Below are 16,299 nucleotides of genomic sequence, written 5' to 3'. Positions count from 1 at the left end.
TTATCTATTTTCTATCCGTAAATGACACCGACTTACATAAAAAATTGTGAAAAAGTCTTACTGAGTAGGCTCTGACCATAATTTATTCCCAGAATTTTTCTATTTGAATTCAGGTTGATGACAAAGATTAATATTAAAAATAGACAAAAAGTCTTGATGACTTTATAAATTAATCCGAAATTGTCAATTTGATTCCCTTGGATGACATGATATATATTTTCTATCCTAAAAAGACAAAGACTTATATAAAGAAAATATATATTTTTTAAAAGTCTTTTTAAATATATATTTGGATTTTGGCGTGCAAGACTGGAAGCAGCGGTAGGCGGTAAATCTAATGTACGAGTGCCTGAACTTTCTAATTCTATGAAAGAAAAAGGGTTCATGGCCAAACACAGCCTTAGGCTATAAAATAGGGTGAGCGGTCTCTGCTGCTCTCTCTGTGTCTTCCCTTTTGCTTATTGCATTGTAGTCTCTAATCTTTGCTTCCCACTCTCGATCTCATCGTTCATCCGACCTTGTGCTTTGTCCATGGCTGCCAATAAGATGAACACCTACAGAGGTGCCTCTTCTTCCTCCTCCCGTCGTTGGAATTATGATGTGTTTTTGAGTTTTTGTGGTCAAGACACTCGCAAGAACTTCACAGATCATCTCTATAAAGACTTGGTCCGGGATGGGATTCGCATCTTTAGAGACAACGAAGAGCTAAAAAGAGGAAGGGATATTTCTTCAGAATTGATGAAAGCTATCGAAGGTTCTAGGATTGCCATTATCGTCTTCTCCCAGAATTATGCTTCTTCCACCTGGTGCCTAAGTGAGCTGGTGAAAATCCTTGAATGCAGAAAAAATGGTCGAATGGAAGAGGTTCTGCCTGTTTTCTTCAAGGTGGATCCATCGGATGTCAGGAAACAGACTAACACTTATAAGAAGGCATTTAAAGGACACGAAGAGCGTTTCAAGAAGGAGATGGCAAAGGTGAAGAAGTGGAGGGATGCTCTCAAAAAAGCTGCAGATTTGGCTGGGTATGATCAAAGAAATTTTGCAAATGGGTAAGTCTCTCTTCACTTGTGTAGCAGCCTTCCATGTGAGAGCTTTCATTTGTATTGAACCCATATATAGTTATAAAGAGAGTGAGTGGATCAGTCCCAATCCCAGTCCTAGTCTCGTATGAGAATAGTTTTCATACAGTACTGATTCACAAAGATGGAATCCACCCAAGAAAAAACTTTTGTGCTGAATTCTATCTGTGTGGATCAGACCATTACGAGTGAGAATGGTTTTGATACAAAACCTGATCCACACTCAATTATAAGTACCAATATGGGTATTAGCTGACACCAAATTTTGATGTTAGTACAGATTGGTGGATTCAGGCATCCACTCGATCTGTATTGGGTGGCGGGTAACAAGACATTGGTACCATACTGATACTTAAAACCATGATTTAATTTATTTTTGAAAGAAATAATTTAATCCGGATAAAACTCTTTTAATAATACATAGGAATGCTATTCTACATATATATGTGAGTTTTGGATCCAAATTAACTGTGATAGATGAAAGGAAATTAGGATCTTGGCATGATGGAACCTAATTTCTATAGAAATTTTTGTTGAATTTTAAAATTGTTGTATATCGAAATTTTAATTGATTAGTGAGATTTTATAATGATAACTATATATACCATTGTAATAAAATTCAATGTTTAGTTGGTCAAGCTGATTGACCCACCACCCATAAGCCTTCTAATAGAATCTCGAAACCCATTTTTTGTCGAACTAGCTGACCAACAATTCCAGCTTTTAGAGCCCAGATTTTTTTTTATCAATTGAGAGAATAGGCACCCCCCCCCCCCAACCAAAACCCCTCCCGGTTCCCTGCCTTCTAGGGAAGCGGCTGAGAAAAGGATATTGGAATTGTGACTTGACAAATAAAAAGGTTGTTTTCTACAAGGTGGATCCATCTGATGATGGAGTAACACTTATGCAGAGGCATTTAAGGGATATGAAGAGCATTTTAAGGAGGAGATGAGGGAATTTCAAGGGACAGTTGAGTTGGTAAGGGATCTTCGCCTCAGGAATTGTGTGGTTCTCAGTTTGACTCCTCCTATCTCTTTGGGGTCACTCGCACGGGGTGTTTAGTGCTCTCACTGCTTTCAGTAAAAGTTAAATGATTGGTATAAGTCTGTGGGACTAGTCAAGCCAAAGACTTGGATATCCATCATTAAAAAAAAAAAACACATAAAAGTTTTTTTCCAAAATTCAAGGGTTGATTATAAGCTCAAAAAAAAAAAAAAAAAAGGATTGAGCATTGGGAGAAAAACCTTGTGGCCATAATTTGGATATGCCAAATCAACCCTCCATATAGATGAAAACTCCCATCTATTGTAATCAGCATGGTCTGAGTTAAACCAAAATACTTTTCCAATATTACTAATACCTTAACTAAGCGTAGTCAAATTTAAATAATGCTTCCTTATGGTTGCAACCTTATTGATTTAGTAGTTAAAGTTTTATTGTGCATTTTTTTTATTTCTTTGTTTGTATCAAAATGGCCAGGCATGAGGCGGAGCTTATAAAGAAAATTGTTGATAAAGTGTTGAGTATAGTGAACCAAACATGCTTGCATGTTGCAGAACATCCAATTGGGTTAGACTCCCACATTGAGCGCATAGGTGTTTTACTAAATGATGGCGAATTGAATGTTGTTCGCATCATAGGGATATATGGCCCTGGTGGAATAGGTAAGACAACTATAGCAAAAGCTCTTTTTAATGACATGTTTAAAAATTTTGAAGGTAGCAGCTTTCTTGCTAATGTTAGAGAGGTTTCAAGTCAACATAACGGAGTAGCTTTCTTACAAGAACAACTTCTCTCTGATGTCTTCAAGAGAAAGGTCGAAGACATATACAATGAGGACCAAGGAATCATTATTATCAAAAAGCATCTGTACTGTAAAAGAGTTCTTATTGTTCTTGATGATGTGGAGAAAATGGAACAATTTTGTAAATTGGTTGGAAGGCATGGTTGGCTTTGTCCGGGAAGTCGAATCATCGTAACAACTAGAGACAAACATTTGCTAGATAAGCTGGAGGTGGATGAAAAATATTTGGTCGAGACAATGAATCAATATGAATCCCTTGAACTTTTCAGTCACCACGCCTTTCAACAAAATCATCCATTAGAAAACTATGAGCAGCTCTCAAATGATGTAATACTTTATGCAGGTGGCCTTCCATTAGCTCTTAAGGTTTTGGGTTCTCATCTATGGAAAAAAAGTCAAGTTGAGTGGAAAAATGAATTGAAGAAATTAAGAAAGATACCCAATGGTCAGATTTTGGAAAAACTTGAAATAAGTTACAACGGGTTAGATGATTTCGACAAGACCATATTCCTTGATATATCATGTTTTTTCATTGGAAAGAACAAAAGTGTTGTCATTACAATTCTAGATGCTTGTGATGCGGGCGGAGAAGCTGGAATTAAACTTCTCATAGAGAGGTCTCTGATAACAATTGATGAAGATAACTTGTTACGTATGCATGATTTGATTCGAGATATGGGAAGGGAGATTGTTCGTAAACAATCTCCTAGGAAGCCTGGAGGTCGTAGTAGATTGTGGGACAACGATGATGTCATTGATGTATTAGCAAACCTCACTGTAAGTATTACTGATACAAATTAATTAAGCTATTATTGCAAATAGATATGGAAATTGTTGATATTTTCATTTAGGACCCACACACACACACATATTGTCATCACCCTTAACATTCTACTTTCTAGCATTTTCCTCATCTTATTAATTTCTCTCTTTTATCAGGGAACTGATGCAGTTGAAGGCCTTCAATTAAAATTGAACCGGTATGAACATACAGGGACAGACCGGTTGTCCATCGCTGGATTTTCTAAGATGCCTAATCTAAGAATACTAGAAGTTGATATGAAATGGGCCACCACCGAAATAGATTTGAAACCTTCTTGCGAGGAATGTTTCAGATACTTAGTTTGGGTTAGTTGGATGCAATTCCCTTTCAAATATATACCAAATAATTTTAATATGGGAAACCTTGTCATTCTTGACATGCAATATAGCGAACTCGAAGAAGTTTGGAAGGGAACCAAGGTACGTCACAATTTCGTTGAGTTTTCCTATATGTGTTTTGACTTCTTTTTTTTTTTTTTTCAATCATATGTAATTTGTGAAAACTCTTTTTTTCCGTTTTCTTCTAGTATCTCACAAAGTTGAAGGAACTCAATCTTACTCGTTCAAGTCACCTAATCCGTACACCGGACTTCTCAGGGCTCCCGAATCTTGAGATACTACTCCTCGTTGACTGTCTTAGCTTGAAAGAAATCCATGAAAGTATTGCTCGACTTACGAAACTTGTAAGGTTGGATCTAAGTCATTGCAACCGTTATGAGAATCTTTCGATCAGTGGTATTTGTAAATTATTGTCATTACTAGAAACACTTAATGTTTCTAATTGGCAAGTATTTGAAAATTCTCCAAAGGGAATGGGGAACTTCAAGGAACTTATTCTAAAAGATTGCAATGTAAGAGATGGTGATATACCTGATGAGTTTTGGATGTTACACTCTTTGGAGTCATTGAATCTAAGTAGAAACTGCTTTCAGAGCCTTTCTTTTAACATTGGCCAGCTTTCAAATCTCCAAACTCTGGATGTGAGGGATTGCGAGAGACTCAAATCACTACCAATGCTTCCGTCAAGTTTGCGTTCTCTTTATGCATCAAATTGCCAGGAGTTGAAAATGTTACCAAATTTGTCAAACTTGAAGCACCTAGCGATGCTCCATCTTTCAGAGTGTGAAAGGCTGACTGAAATTGAGGGCTTAGATGATTTGATATCTGCAGAAAGTATAAATTTAGAGGGTTGCAGCAGTTTGGAAAGTTTTATCGAGAAGAGAATCTTTCAGGTATCTCTCTCTCTCTCTAAAAAATAAAATAAATAAAATAAAAAAATGATTTTTATAAATGACATAACATATGATTTGATTGATTCCATGGACAGGACATATCTAAAGACATTGGTAGCAATCGTAATGTGGTCTGTGACATCGTCTTTGAAGGGAACGAGGTTCCGGAGTGGTTTGGGTTTCAAAGTGATCAGTGGTCGGAGGATTCATTATCTTGTGAAGTTCCTAACATGGTGGAGATTCAAGGCTTGATTATATGCTTTGTTTGTAAGGACCTCTCAGTGGAAAATGTCCATAGCGTATTAAAAGTATCGGCTGCAAGGGTTGTAGTTGATAATAAATCAAAGAACTTTAAATGGAGCCGCACACGTGAAATTCAATTTTCCATTTTAAAAAGGACAACTTGGGTGATCAAGATACCAAATTGTGTTGGACTCACAGCCTATCCAACTCAAGCAATTGTGGAATTTTCTTCCTCCAGAAAAGTTTTGCCGAAATCATTTGTTGAATGTGGGGATAATATACAAGTTTCCATTTTTCTTTCAAACAATGTGTTTGTGAGGGAAATTGGGGTCCATTTCTTCTAAGCGGCGTCACAACATGAGAATTGAATGTCCATTTCTTCGATGTTTTCTTCAGATTGCCTAGTAAACATGAGAGAATAGTTCTTTCCAGTGAAGAGGAACTTGGATGTACTTCTTTCTTCTCTTGCTACAACCAAAGAAGCCCACAACTTATTCTCAATGTCCCTCTTGGTAGAGATGATCAAAGAAGATGGTGTGAGGAGATTGAGGCCTTGCAACCGAAGCACAACACAATTCCTAGCAGAGATAGAAGCCCTTGATCTCTCTTCTTCTGGGGTTTATTTTATCCTATCAATTTTTCTTTCATCTCTCTATTTTTGCTGTTCTTCTGTTAATGAAATTTCATTGTTAATCCTTGTCAATATGAATCCTCTTCTTTTTCTTGAGATAAGTTTTTGCAGTGTCTTGGTAAGAAACTTTTTATTATTCATTGCTTTCTTGGAATTTTCTATTATTGGGTTGTGGTGCTCCATTGTCCATTTCCAATATCATATTTGGATGGAAAGTGTTACCGTACATCTTGGAAGAACTCAACCCCATAAACCGACTTACAAGGTGAGGGGACCCAAGATCATATCAACCTACATCAATTTCCATAGGAAACCGAGGTGGGATCAGTCCCTATAAGATGATATGTGATTGTAATAGAAATGGAGGGCGTATTTTTCGATTTGAATACTAAGGGCTCACATGATTAATGAGTAGAGAGTAAAAAATTTAAAGAGAATGTGTCAATCCTTGTAAGGGGTAATATACCATCTGCAATGTCTCTTTTCTTTTCTTATATTTTATATCTTAAATAGCATCTTGTGCAGTACAATATAGAGAAATCCTAACCCCCGAAATTAAAGTACAAAATTACCACTAGAATAAATTGACTCCCAAAAATTTTGGTCGGGAGAGCTCGATCTGGGGAAAACATCCTCTGCCACGAGTGTGGCGGTGGGGCTAGCATTGGATGGCTGAAAGGACATAGGGGTATGTGTCAATGTCTTCTCAACCATCCGATGCTCGCCACACCACCGCAATCACGGCAGACAATAATCACTCGCCCCTCTACACCCCTAGGCAGTGGGGGTGGCCGCCCCCTTACTACTATGTCTTGTTTACTAGTAACCGAAACTACTGTTATTGGAAAGAATCATCAATACTATTGAGATTATGACTTCATCAATAACACTATACAGATGTAACTATCAGTAAAAGTCACAATAGAAAATGGTTGGGGTGGCCATGAAACTAACATGTGGTCAATCAAAGGGATATCCTGAAAAATATTATATTGGCCATAACCATTTACTATAAACATAAAACAAGCTAGCTCGTCTCTTCCATGTTTTATTTTCTCTTTTCTTAACCTTGCTACATTAGAGTAACTATTGTTTATGTGGTATACGTCTCCTTCCCCTTTATTCTCTTTCCTCTCTTCAACCCTCTTTGTCTAACACGACCCTTTTCTAAGCCTATGAATTCTTATTTTCATCCATACAGATAATTTCAGTCAGTTACAGAATTCTTAATCCATCCTCCTTCATAGAATCTACTGAAGGAATTCATCTAACCTATTAGAAATTCTCTCTCTTGATTTAGCACAACTCTATAATGTCTCAAACCAAGTGAAGCGAGTGTAATGTCTACTAGAGAGACCTACAAGGTTGTTTCATCTTTGAGGCCAATTCATACTAACCAAACATGAGGATGAGTGTCAATCAATCGGGCCAAGTCAAGTTGGTTTTGGTCGAATCTAATCGGCCTTGTCCATTTTAGGGCCTCACATCATGATGAGCCCATGTAAGCAATTGGACCCCATATGTTAGGCATAGTGCTATTTATAAATGACTGATCGAGTATCTACCCTTAATCAGACTATCAATAATTGGGTTAGACAGACCTTTAACTAGGGGTGTCAACCGGTCGGGCCGGTTCGGTTTCGGTCGGGCTTAATCGGGCTTGAAGACCTTCAAAGGCTACACCGTGTCCGCCCATTTAACTAATCGGGCTTAGTTATTGAGGGCATGGTACACTTTATATTCGGTCGGTCGGTCTCGGTCTATAATCGGGCTACCTTAATCGGGCTTTAATCGGGCCTTAACCGGGCTACGGACATGTTTAATGTTAAACGGGCTTTAACCGGTTTTTAAACGGGCCCTCTTTGAAATGTATTATTATATTCCGGCTCACTCATGCAAGGCCAAAAAAATGACAATAAATCAATAAATGATACCAAATATAACCATTATTTAAAATGTGAACATGTCTTTACTTTTTAGTTTTTATTCTTTAATTTGGGGGGTAAAATAGGTATTTTACAATCATTAAAGGGTCGGGCTAAGTCGGTGCACAATAGGCCGGTCTCGGTCGGGCGTTATTCGATCGGTCTCGGTCGGGCGCCCGACGGTCCAAGTAGCAAAACCGAGACCGACCATTTATAAACGGGTTGGGCTCAAGCCCGACACGTTTAATAAACGGTTCGGGCCTGGCCGGTCTATAAACGGTAGGTCCCGATCGATTTAATCGGGTCGGGCCACTAATTGACACCCCTACCTTTAACGATGAATTGACATTTTATCTCCACATGAGCTTTAATCATACCACAAACAGGCTTTAATGAGGCTATAAATGGAAAGTGAGGAGACAGCAAGGGAGGAGTGGAGTGCTGTGGGGTCGCAGAGAGAGAGAGAGAGAGGGAAAAGATCCTGATTGATTTCTCTTTATAATAAACCTTTAAAATTTCAAGGGCGGATGAGTAGTAGTGGTGGGGACAAAGAGGGTGAGGGTGAGGGTGACTGCCCATGTTACTTTAATTATGATTGATTCCTCTTTATATTTATATATATATATATATATATATGTTGACATATTTTGAAAATCTTACACCACTCAAGAACCTAACCCACGCTACTTTAGTGTCATTCTGCATTGTACGATAAATAGGGGTGTCAACTAGCTAGGTCGCGCTTGATTATTTGGAAGTCTTGCACCGTGAATGTTCATTTAAGTAAATAGACCTATTTTTGAGAGGGGTATGACTGTTTATAATTGGGTTGCCAGGCTTCTTTAAATGGGCCTTAATTGAGCTACATGCCTATTTAAGTTTAAATAGATTTTAAATGTGGTTATCCTTAAATTCTTTTCTTAGGTGAATTGAAGGCCTAGAAATATGTGACCAAATCTTTAATAAAGAAAAGAAATGATATGAGATTATGGTTCTTAAAAAAAATAAAAATATATGATCATGACAACTTACAAAACAAATCTTAATTAAATTAAATCTTATTTCAAAGCAAAGGGTAAGAAAGCTTAATTAATTTCTTGCTAGCAGTGACAATTTTTTTTTTTTAATTCAAACGATCATTTATCAGGAAAAAAAAAAAGGGGGGGGTCAAACTACAATGAGTCAGTTCAAGCTGAGCATATAAGCCTGTTGGTTTGATCAAAACCCAATAGACTTGTTACCTATATCATGAATATCCATTTAATAAACGTGTTGGGTTCGTCTAACCTACTGATGCGAGGTCAAAATTGACACCCCTAACGATAAGTGGGTAGGGTTCAAGACGAGGGGACCCATCTCCTCCACTCATCAACGAAAAAGGTTGATTCCACTATGAAGTTAAAAAACAAGGAGACAATACAGTCAAAAGAAAAAGTTGACTATGATGGTGTTTTCAGTTTTCCAGATGGTGGACATCTCTCTCTCTCTCTCTCTTTTGGTAGTAGAAAATCAAAATCGAGTTCAATCTGATCGACGTTATTGTGCTTTGTCCACTCCATACGGCTGGTGGCGAGATGAGCTACGGAGACGGAGGCGGAGGAGGAGGAGCCTCTTTTTCTTCCCGTCGTCCATGGAAGTATGATGTGTTCTTGAGTTTTTGCGGTCAAGACACTCGCACCAGTTTCACGGATTTACTGTTTAACTGGTTGGATCGGGATGGGATTGGCACTTTTAGAGACAACGATGGGCTAAACAAAGGAGATGATATCTCTTCAGGACTGATGGCAGCCATCCAAGGTTGTAGAATTGCCATTATCGTCTTCTCTCAGAATTATGCTTCTTCCCTCTGGTGTCTTAGTGAGCTGGAGAAGAGACTAGATTGCAAAAACAGATGGTCGAATTGAAAAGGTTATGCCAGTTTTCTATAAGGTGGATCCATCGGATGTCAGGCATCAGAGTAATAATTATGCCAAGGCATTTAAGAAACACGAAAAACGTTTCAAGGAGAAAGTGAAGACTTGGAAGGCTGCTCTCACAGAAGCTTCCAATATATCAGGGTGGGATCAATTAAATATTGCAGATGGGTAAAGCCTTTGCCTTAAACAAATCCTTTAATTAGTACATTATCATTGCTAGAATATAGTATATTAGTTGAGTTCTATCTACCGAGTTTATAGCGCTAGGGGGGATCCAAGGGCTAGGGCCCTCGGACACGCAGCCCAGGGCACTTTTAGCCCTTGGATTTGCATTATAAGGCGTGTAACACTACAGACGATCTGGTTCGGGTTAGACTGGTTATAAAATTGGGATCGAACTGGATTGCTCTACCTTGGGTCGTATCAGGGGATCGGTATTGGATCAATCAAGACTCAAGATGGGTATTAGTTCATGTTACCTTATAGTTGCAGCCTTATTGAATTAGCAACTAAAGTTTTATTGTGTTTTAAAAAAAAAAAACACACTCACACACACTAAAGTCTTATTGCATTTTTTATTTCATTGCTTGTATCAATGGCTAGGCATGAGGCGGAGCTTATGAAGAAAATTGTTGATGAAGTGTTGAAAATAGTGAATCAGACATGCTTGCAAGTTGCAGAACATCCAATTGGGTTAAACTCCTACATTGAGCCCATAAGTCATCTGCTAAATGATGGTGGATTGAATGTTGTTCGCATCGTAGGGATATATGGCCCAGGTGGAATAGGTAAGACAACTATTGCAAATGCCATTTTTAACGACATGTTTAGGAATTTTGAAGGTAGCAGCTTTCTTGCTAATGTTAGAGAGGTTTCAAGTGAATATAACGGAGTAGCTCTCTTACAAAAACAACTTCTCTCTTATGTCTAAAAGAGAAAAGTCGAAGACATACACAATGAGGACCAAGGAATCATTATTATCAAAGAACGTCTGTATTGTAAAAGAGTTCTTATTGTTCTTGATGATGTGGATAAAATGGAACAATTCTATAAATTGGTTGGAAGGCATGGTTGGTTTTTTCCGGGAAGTCAAATCATCCTAGCAACTAGAGACAAGCATTTGCTAGATAAGCTAGAGGCAGATAGAATACATATGGTCGAGACAATGAATCAATATGAATCTCTTCAACTTTTCAGTCGCCATGTCTTTCAACAAAACCATCCATTGGAAGGCTATGAACAACTCTCAAATGAAGTAATACAATATGCTAGGGGGCTTCCATTAGCTCTTAAGGTTTTGGGTTCTCATCTATGCAAAAAGATTCAAGTTGAGTGGAAAAATGAATTGAAAAAATTAAGTAAAATACCCAATGATCAGATTTTAGAAAAACTTGCAATAAGTTATAACGAATTAGATGCTTTCGAGCGGACCATATTCCTTCATATATCATGCTTTTTCATTGGATAAGACAAAAGTATTGTAATTCCAATTCTAGATGCTTGTGGTTTGGGTGGAGAAGCTGGGATTAAACTTCTCACAGAGAAGTCTCTGGTAACAATTGATGAAAATAATAGGGTATGTATGCATGATTTGATTCGTGACATGAGAAGGGAAATTGTTCGCAAACAGTCTCCTGAGAAGCCCGGAGGACATTGTAGATTGTGGAATAATGATTATGCCATTGATGTATTAACAAACCTCACTGTAAGTATTAGTAATACAAATTAAGCTATTAACATAATTGTTAACAAATAGATATGCAAATTATCAATGTATTTATTTAGGATTCATGCACATTTCTTTTATAACATTTTCCCCTTCTTATTAATTTTTCTCCTTTATTAGGGAACTGATGCAGTTCAAGGTATTTGATTAAACTTGCAAAAACATAGAGGGAAAGACCAGTTGACGACTGCAGGATTTTCTAAAATGCCTAATCTTAAATTACTCAAAGTTGATGGTGGATTGGACACCCTCAAGATAGATGTGGAACCTTCTCATCAAAAGTGTTTCAGATACTTAGTTTGGGTTAGTTGGATCAAATTCCCTTTCGATTATATACCAAAGAATTTTGAAATGGGGAACCTTGCTATTCTTGACATGCCAATGAGCAATCTCAAAGAAGTTTGGAAGGGAACTAAGGTATGTCACAATTTTGTTGAGTTTTCGTATCTGTTTTGAATTTTATTAATCATATGTAATTTTTTAAAAGTAATTTTTTATCTTTTTTTTTCTTCTAGTGTCTCGAAAAGTTAAAGGAGCTCAGTCTTATTAATTCTATCTACCTAACCTGTACACCGGATTTTTCAATGCTCCCGAATCTTGAGAAACTGATTCTTAGTGGTTGTATAAGTTTGGTTGAAGTCCATGAAAGTATTGGACGACTTCAAAAACTTGTCAAGCTGGATCTAAGTCGATGCCACGGTCTCAAGAATCTTCCGATCAATGGTAAAAGTAAATTGGCGTCGCTTGAAACACTTGATATTACTCATTGCCAAGAACTTAACAAATTGCCAAAGCAAATGAGGGACTTGATTTCATCTAATGGTTTATGTTCCTTAAAGGAAGTATTTTTGGAAGGTTGCAGTCTTACAAATGATGATATACCTGATGAGTTTTGGATGTTATACTCTTTGGAGTCATTGAATCTATCTTGGAACTATTTTGAGAGCCTTCCATCTGGCATTGGCTAGCTTTCAAAACTTCAAACTTTGGATGCGAGTACTCGTGGAAGACTCAAATCATTCTCAATGCTTCCATCAAGTTTGTGTTCTATTGATGCATCAAAGTGCTAGGAGTTGTAAAGATTACCAAATTTGTCAAACTTGAGACACCTAACGATGCTCTGTCTTTCATGGTGTAAAATGCTTACTGAAATTGAGGGCTTAGAGGGTTTGATATCTGCAGAAAGCATAGAATTAGTCAAGTGTGTCAATTTGAAAACTTGTGAGAAGAAAATATTTCAGGTCCCCTTCTCTCTATCTCTCTCTTCATTTTTTTTTTTTTTTTAATAACATATGATTTGAATGGTTCCATGGACAGGACATATCTGAAGACATTGGCACTCGTGACATCGTCTGTGACATCTTCATTAATGGGGAAGAGATTCCGGATGAGTGGTTTGGGTTTCAAAGTGAGGAGGGGTCAAAGGATTCATTATCTTGTCAGGTTCCTCTCATCCTCAGCTTCCTAATATGGGGGGGATTCAAGGTTTGATCATATGCTTAGTGTTTATTGAGGTCAGAAATCGATTTTTTCCATCGTTTATGTGGCCGGTAAAGGTTGTAGTTGATAATAAATCAAAGAATTTTACATGGAGCCGCACCCTTCGAATTCCAATTTGCAGTGAAGAAAGTACTTCTTGGGTAATCAACATGAGAATGAGAATGTATTGAAGGAGAATTCTCAAGCATCATCCCCGGAAAATTCCCACCCAGCATCCCAAAGCATGCATCAATGTTTTGGATTCCTGGGATCGTTTGGGAAACTTTTGCAATATTTTGGATAGCTTTCGAGATATTTGCAACTTGCAAGATCCATCAGGTGATCCACATCCATATCTGTCTCTCTCTCTTTTATAATTTTATATTTTTCTCTCCTCATTAAACATGTGAGTCTCACTATATATGTATTCCATCCTTTCTTCAAACTTAGCCCGCTTTATTCTTACATTTTGATTTTGTATTTCTAATTTCTTACCCTTTTCTATCACAGTACCCCACCTTTCTTCCTCGACAACAAATTCACCTCCTCCAATTTGAAATTGATATTGATGGACATGACATGAGAATCTGGTGCATAATTGTTAATTGCCATGTACAGGATGAATGGTAGCATACCAGAGGAAGCAAAAGGTGTAAAAGCAGCAAAAGCTTTGGGTCTACATTGAACAATATATTTCTATCTGATTGCGGAGGCCTGATAGATCATCTGAATCAACCGAACTTCAGCGCATAGAGCCATGGAGGATGGCTTTCATTTTCTTTGTCAAGAAAAATCTTTTCTATGCTATTCTTCTTATTCCGGTTGTGCTTTTAGTAATCTTCTTTTTTTCTTTATGGGAGAGGGATAGGTATGCCGCCGATATCAAGTATGCTAGCGGATAGCACCAATAGGAACACATGATGGAGTATCATTCAGGAAGGATATGGGGGTCATTTCAGAAAAAGGGAAGAGAGAGATAAACACAATGGGTGCTAGCATACTTGATATCGGCGGCATACCCAACATTTTCCCTTTCCTTATTTTTTTATTTTGGGAAAAGGATAGGTATGCTAGCAAGTCACTTAGGAATTAGGTATGCTAGCATTTATTGACCCTTAGATGAAACATAATTGATCTCATTTGTTTGTTTATGTTGTCTTACCTAAGTTGCCCACCACTGCCGCTCTATGGTTCCTCTTCTTCTCCCTCTCCCTCTCTATCTCTGACTCCGACTCCGACTCCAGCTCCCATTGGCTATAAATCTTAGATAGTTTTAAGGAATGTGAATTCAGGTATGCATAACAAGGAAAGCTTTCTGCAATGAACAAGAAGCCGCTCTTGGGTGAAGGAGATGACCCATGGCTCCTGGAGTCTTTATTCCCAGATTAGGTCAAATAAAGGTCTAAATTTCATATCCATGGCTGATTTTCTGGAGGGGTTGATTTAGAATCAAAGAGGAAATTGCAAGTTAAAAAGATGATGAAAGAAGGTTTGAAAATGGAAAAGTAGATTGAGGTTAAATAAAGGTCTAAATTTCATATCAATGTCTGTTTCTAGAAGGATTGATTTAGAATCAAAGAGGGAATTGCTAGTTAAAAAGGTGATGAAGGAAGGTTTGAAAACGGAAAAGCAGATTGTAGGTGGGTGAGAATAGAGAAATAAAAAAAGCCATCTGAACCGATCCACTTCCTCCTCTATAAAAATTCAAAGCTTAAGAAAGAGAAAAAACCCATTTGATGGAAAATCAAAGTGTTCCTATATGGCTCTTTCACATTTTCCCCATCATCCATTTTGGGCTACCAACGATATCAGGGATGAAGACAAGAGAAAAAAAACGATAGGTGTGATCTGGATGAAAGGGTTGTGGGGAGAAACTTGCTTGATGAGAGAGAGAGAGAGAGAGAGAGAGAGAGCAGCAATGGGAGAGCAGCAATGGGTAGGGATCAAGATGAAGTGCTATGGGGAGAAGAAGGCACGGTCAAGAAACCAGAGGTCCCTAAGACTCCGACAACTCAAGATAGTTGCAAGGGTAAAGAAAAGGTATAGCAGAGGTGGAGTAAAAGTTTGGATTTTTTCCCTTCATCCAACGGTTTTATTTAAGATGATTAAATACTATGGTTAAAACCTTGCTAGCATACTTTATTCCTATGTAACCCGCTAACATACCTATCCCTCTCCCATTTATATTTTTAATTGTGAGGAAATGGGTTGCAAATGTTTGTTGAAGGATCTTTTCTTCAACATGAGAACAATTGCTTCCTGTGAGGAGGAACTTGGAAATAATCCTTTTGGAAAAATCTCAAGGGATTTTTTGAAAGGCAATATATTTAAGAGCTTATTGTTGTGATATACCCCATTTGGTCTGAGTGCTATATTACCATTTTTTTTATGACTTGCTAGTTAATTTAGTGAACTTGCCAGTGTGGCTAAGGGATTTCTAGCTTCCCCAACTATCCTCCTGATTATTGATAAACTGATTATTTTCTTAGAAAAAAGAAACCTGCCAATGTGGCATAGGGAACAATACAAACACTATTTTCAGTGGTTTGTGAAAAGAGACTCCAAATTGTCTGCAGCGAACGGTGAAGTGCAATGAACATCCAATTGTTGGGAGGGCCCAACCATTCACCAACCATTGGATACTCACTGCACCTCACTGCCTCACTGCGATGATTTGAGACGTGAAAAGATGCCTCTACTCCCCTAAAAACCAGGCCTGTATTTGGGCGTTCCCTACGCCAAACCAACAGGGTTATTCCTCCATTTTTTTTTAATCCAAAACCAGGTTTGAGTTATATTCCTGCTACAGAGAAAGGCAAACTGGTCTAGGTTATGGAGGAAAAGCATAATCAAAGTTTTGGATTTTTTTAATCCTTCTTCTATTTTATCGAAATCGATTAAAGTTATATTGTCCCTGACCCATAAATGTGAGATCTGATTATTCTTACATCTTGACACGCTATAATAAACGAAGAAAAGAGAAGGAACCAAAATTTTTATATTAATGGACTAGATTTTAGGTTTCTAATTTTTGTTCCCTATTCAGTTGAATTATCTCACTCTTCCTCCAAAAAAAAATTCTCCCAACAGAAACACAACACCCCCCCCCCCCCAAAAAAAAAAAATTGAAAATCGATATTAATGGACAACCTTAGAATCTGATGCAAAGCTATTGCCAGGTATAAGAAGGATGGTGTCCTACCTAAGGAAGCAGAGGCATAAGGTATTGTAGAAGGTGTAGGAAGAGCAAAACCTTTGAATCTACATTGAGGAATATATTCCTATGCGATTCTTCTAATTTCATTTGTTCGTTTGGTAGTCATTTTTTTTCAAAGAAATGGATTGCAAACTTTCTGTCATTATTGGATGTTTTCTCTAGATTGCCGAATAAGCATGAGAGAATAATTGTTTCCCATAAGCATCATATTGCCATTTTTTTATG

At 37.6% G+C, this 16,299-nt stretch overlaps 3 protein-coding genes across 4 annotated transcripts in view; all 3 read left to right on the top strand.

Moving 5' to 3' along the window:
• Nucleotides 1-421: 421 nt before the first annotated feature.
• Nucleotides 422-16,299, top strand: part of LOC122086424 (disease resistance protein RUN1-like) — a 34,816-nt gene continuing 18,938 nt past the window's right edge. Inside the window, exons 1-5 of one of the 2 annotated variants that reach the window (XM_042655223.1) lie at nucleotides 422-1,049; nucleotides 2,559-3,660; nucleotides 3,823-4,125; nucleotides 4,233-4,937; nucleotides 5,033-5,827. In XM_042655223.1, the coding sequence (XP_042511157.1) occupies nucleotides 532-1,049; nucleotides 2,559-3,660; nucleotides 3,823-4,125; nucleotides 4,233-4,937; nucleotides 5,033-5,524 (3,120 nt within the window). In that variant the 5' untranslated portion in view covers nucleotides 422-531 and the 3' untranslated portion in view covers nucleotides 5,525-5,827. Of the gene's footprint in view, nucleotides 1,050-2,558; nucleotides 3,661-3,822; nucleotides 4,126-4,232; nucleotides 4,938-5,032; nucleotides 5,828-16,299 lie in introns of those variants that run through there. The other variant, XM_042655224.1, reaches the window with a different exon arrangement.
• On the top strand, nucleotides 9,648-10,889 carry LOC122086428 (disease resistance protein RUN1-like). Its single transcript, XM_042655228.1, has 2 exons — nucleotides 9,648-9,820; nucleotides 10,256-10,889. The coding sequence occupies exons 1-2, from the start codon at nucleotides 9,648-9,650 to the stop codon at nucleotides 10,581-10,583; spliced, it is 501 nt and encodes a 166-aa protein (XP_042511162.1). The 3' UTR covers nucleotides 10,584-10,889.
• LOC122086426 (disease resistance protein RPV1-like) lies at nucleotides 10,308-13,748 on the top strand. The gene is made up of 3 exons (XM_042655226.1): nucleotides 10,308-10,440; nucleotides 11,499-11,795; nucleotides 11,894-13,748. The coding sequence occupies exons 2-3, from the start codon at nucleotides 11,583-11,585 to the stop codon at nucleotides 12,344-12,346; spliced, it is 666 nt and encodes a 221-aa protein (XP_042511160.1). The 5' UTR covers nucleotides 10,308-10,440; nucleotides 11,499-11,582; the 3' UTR covers nucleotides 12,347-13,748.

Source organism: Macadamia integrifolia, chromosome 8 (assembly GCF_013358625.1).
Source record: "Macadamia integrifolia cultivar HAES 741 chromosome 8, SCU_Mint_v3, whole genome shotgun sequence".
NCBI classification, from domain to species: Eukaryota; Viridiplantae; Streptophyta; class Magnoliopsida; order Proteales; family Proteaceae; genus Macadamia; species Macadamia integrifolia.
Note: the sequence above shows the minus strand (reverse complement) of the source record. Positions and strands in the feature narration are given on the sequence as shown.

Excerpts from the sequence above, each read along its gene's own strand:
- LOC122086426 (XM_042655226.1), top strand. The coding sequence starts at position 11,583 with ATGCCTAATCTTAAATTACTCAAAGTTGATGGTGGATTGGACACCCTC. Across the intron at positions 11,796-11,893 it reads AAGTTTGGAAGGGAACTAAG|TGTCTCGAAAAGTTAAAGGA; the intron begins GTATGTCACAAT and ends TTTTTCTTCTAG.
- LOC122086428 (XM_042655228.1), top strand. The coding sequence starts at position 9,648 with ATGCCAGTTTTCTATAAGGTGGATCCATCGGATGTCAGGCATCAGAGT. Across the intron at positions 9,821-10,255 it reads CAATTAAATATTGCAGATGG|GCATGAGGCGGAGCTTATGA; the intron begins GTAAAGCCTTTG and ends ATCAATGGCTAG.